Source organism: Prunus mume, linkage group LG3, assembly GCF_029339155.1.
Source record: "Prunus mume cultivar Tortuosa linkage group LG3, ASM2933915v1, whole genome shotgun sequence".
In the NCBI taxonomy this organism is placed as follows: Eukaryota; Viridiplantae; Streptophyta; class Magnoliopsida; order Rosales; family Rosaceae; genus Prunus; species Prunus mume.
In genome coordinates, this window is record NC_142700.1 from 25,826,039 (window position 1) to 25,829,675 (window position 3,637).

The window sequence follows — 3,637 nt, forward strand, 5'->3', positions numbered from 1 at the left end:
GAGAGAAGAGGAAGAAGAAATCAAGATTTTGAAAAAACAGAATCTGGGAATGGGTCAACAAGTTGTTGTACTAGAAGGGGAAATTTTGAGTTATCGACAAAGACAAAGGTGGTTCTGGGTTGTTGTTCTTTTGTGTTTTATGATTGTGATATTGTTCATCAATATGGATGATTTGGTAGTGTAGAAATGGCAAGAAATGGGCATAATGTTGTATATACTCTTGAACAGCTTTTGATGGCATGGGCATAGTGTAGAAATGGGTAGGAATTGGTAGTGTAGAAATGGGCAGGAATTGGTAGTATAGAAATGGGTAGAAACCTAGGCATAAGGTTATTTTGTGCCTCTTTGGCCGTGTATCAGATGTTTTGCTATATAAGCTGATTTTGTGCTGAATTGGCAGTGTATACCAAATGAACAAGGGCAAATTACATACAATCCAAAAGGCTTCAATTACCAATTAACATTCACCAACTGCACATTACATACAATCCAAAATACACCTGAACATTACATAGAATAGGCAAAAGAGCCTTCAAAATAACATTACCAAATAGCATACTTGAGTCTATAATTGTTAACCCAAAATACACATCCACATAGCAAGTACTTAAGAGTCCAAAAATAGGTCTTAAAAGTCAACAAAATATGTCTTCACAGTCTATATTTGTCCTCCTCTTTTGACAGTGTGTTTGAATCTTCCTCTATGGGGTGTGGTTTGTTGAGTAAGTGAAGAGGATGATGGTTGCAAGGGCACTTGTTGTGATTATGTCATTGGCAGATTGGCCCTTCCTTGACTGATATCACTTACCACTTAAGATAAAAACCACAAACAACATATATTACTATATAGGCAAACATAAAAAATCTGAGTTGGGCAAGAATAATAGGCAACTAACTGGTTGTGAAGATGACATCCTTGCAGCTGGATTCCATAAGCCTCTTCCTCTGCCCCTATTAACTTGAATTTGGGCAGTGTAAGTTTGAGTTGGGGTAGCTTTTTTTGAGGCGATGTCGGTTTAGGCGGGGCAGCGTTAGTTTGGTGGGGCACTATCATTTTGGCTGCATTTCCATTGTCATTGCTTGAACTTCATTTTGGCCAACATTCCCATTTTGGGCTGCCTCAGCCTGCACAACATGCAAGCACATCTATAAAAAATCACAACCACAGCTGACCACAACCCAAATAATTAAAATGCATAACAAAACCCAAATAATTAAACAACCTGTCTTCCACATCCTCTTCGATTGTGGCCTTCTTTTCCACATGCTCCATATCTAATTTTAATGAAGAGTCTTCTAAGTTTTGTTGCTGGAGCAGTGTGACCTGGAGGCAAAGGGTTTGGTGGGTTTAAGGCTGGTACTTGAATCTCAGCAGCCTCCTTTATCCTCACTATTTTGGGTCTTCCTGGTTGACGCTTATGAAATGGAGGTCTAATTGGAGGCAAGCCACCCTTAACCCACTGATTCATAGAAGGGATGGGGGAACTATTGGTTCATATGACCTCATGTATGTCTCTGGCTTATAAAACTCATGTACATATTCAACAAGGTTTTTATCTCTATGGAATATAGCTGAAATAGCATGTGCACAGGGTATGCCACATAAATCCCATCTCCTACAACTACAAGACATTGTTGCAAGATCTACAACAAACTCCCCACCATACATGTGACTAACTTGATATATTTTCTCCCCAACCAATCTAGGAATGCATTGAGAAGCTCCCATCTTGTTCTTCTCAATTATTTTGAATATCCTTGGGCCAACAAGGTGTTTCCATTTACCATAAGCAGCCCTTCGATTAGCCATCCTAAGCATCACATACATTCGAATACTTTCCAAACATGTCAAAATGGAATTATCTCTGGCATCAATTACAGCTGCATTAAAGCTCTCACAAAGGTTGTTCAGCAGAAGATCACACTTATACCTTGGATGAAAATGAGATTTAGTCCAATTATTGGGCGATCTCTGCACCAACCATTTCCAAGCTTCCAAGTCCTCTTCCTTTATCTTCTCCATTTCTGCTTCCCACCAAGGAATAGTAGTGGCCCTGCTGCCCACAACATGTGTTTAAGAGTGAGACCAATATGTGTTGCTCTGAAATTATTGTACAAGTGCCGGACGCACATCCTATGCTCTGCAGTTAGTAGTACATGTGCAATGGCAGGTATGAGCCCATTTTGCTTATCACTTATGAAAGCCTAGGATAAACTATTTGTAATACCTAAATCTTCAATCAACAAAGACAGAAACCAAATCCACGAGTCCTTGTTTTCAATCTCAGCCACAACATATGCAATTGGGAAAAGACTATTATTACCATCAACTCCTATAGCAGTCAACATTTGCCCAGGATAAGGACCTTTCAAATGGCAAGCATCAACCCCAATTACAGGCCTGCACCCTTCTAAAAACCTTTTTTTACAAGCAGCTAGACACACATAAATCCTTAGAAATATTGCTTCACCCCCAACTAGATCACACTTAATTTTCACTATACTACCTTTGTTGGTATTCTTCAACTGCTCTGCATAGTCCCACAACCGTGCATATTGCTGTATGTAGTTTCCTTCAATTTGTGCTTTAGCCAATCTTTTTGCCCTATACACTTGAGTTTTGGACACCCTCACATGATAGGACTCCAAAACTTCTCCTTGAAAAGCTTTCAGATTTCAATATGTGTTTCTCTTAATCTTGCTAGAAAATCTCTCACAAATCCATTTGGGATTAGCAAACTTTAGTTTCTCCACCCTCCCACATGTGTGTTCTAAGCTCAACTTCTTAATTGCAAATGTTTGCACATCCCTGGTTTATTTGTGAAGCATAAAGCACAAATGGACAGTTTAATCCTCCGTTGCAAATTGCCTTTACTCTCGTCTTGTCATTTTTTTTCAAAGAACAGTTTCCTTCCATGAATAATGGAATATTCCCCGAGTGCCTCTTTAAGAACCTGTCTGTTTTCAAATTGCATCCCAAGCTGAAACTCAGGATTCTTTAAGTCCACCTCCCTTCTATACTGCTTAAACTGAGGCAATTTTTTTTTCCTTCTCACCTTACTTGTCCCTTCATTATCCCCTTCCATATCATCCCCATCACCATCACTTTCAGTATCAAAATCTGAGGTGTGCTCACCATCTGATGACACCTCTCCAGGAGCTTCAAAAGCAGGCCCCTCATTGCTACCATTCAAAGTGTCCTTTGCCCTTTCATGAACAAGCACTTCAACTGTCTTAAACCCAAATTCTTCTTCACTGAACTCGTAATCACTATCAACAAATTCTCCATCATCTTCTTCACTGTTTATAACCTTAGCTTCATCTTTATCTTCAACATTAACATTATCTTCCACCCCAGTTTCATCTTCCACCTGACTTTTATCTTGCACCCCAGTTTCATATTCCACCTGACTTTTGTCTTGTACCTCAGTTTCATCTTCCACCTGAACATGGTGTTGCACCTCTGCATAATTGTTTGCACCATCCAAACCTTGGCACCCAAAAGATGCTTGACTCCAAACTATATTAGAATTGCCCACTTTAGTATAGTACAACACAACAATCCTATTACATGGCATTTGGCTCAGCATGTCAACTAGTTTAGCATCAGAGCTGATAAGTTCAAGCCTACCTACAC

General features: G+C 39.5%; 1 protein-coding gene across 1 annotated transcript; it reads right to left on the reverse strand.

The window, feature by feature from the left end:
- Positions 1-1,050: 1,050 nt before the first annotated feature.
- On the reverse strand, positions 1,051-2,023 carry LOC148919244 (uncharacterized). Its single transcript, XM_089048821.1, has 3 exons — positions 1,538-2,023; positions 1,224-1,460; positions 1,051-1,125 (listed from the first exon to the last, which is right to left on the reverse strand). The coding sequence occupies exons 1-3, from the start codon at positions 2,021-2,023 to the stop codon at positions 1,051-1,053; spliced, it is 798 nt and encodes a 265-aa protein (XP_088904947.1).
- Positions 2,024-3,637: the final 1,614 nt, after the last annotated feature.

Excerpts from the sequence above, each read along its gene's own strand:
- LOC148919244 (XM_089048821.1), bottom strand. The coding sequence starts at position 2,023 with ATGGAGAAGATAAAGGAAGAGGACTTGGAAGCTTGGAAATGGTTGGTG. Across the intron at positions 1,461-1,537 it reads ATAAAAACCTTGTTGAATAT|TGGGTTAAGGGTGGCTTGCC; the intron begins GTACATGAGTTT and ends TCTATGAATCAG. Across the intron at positions 1,126-1,223 it reads GAAGAGGATGTGGAAGACAG|GCTGAGGCAGCCCAAAATGG; the intron begins GTTGTTTAATTA and ends CATGTTGTGCAG.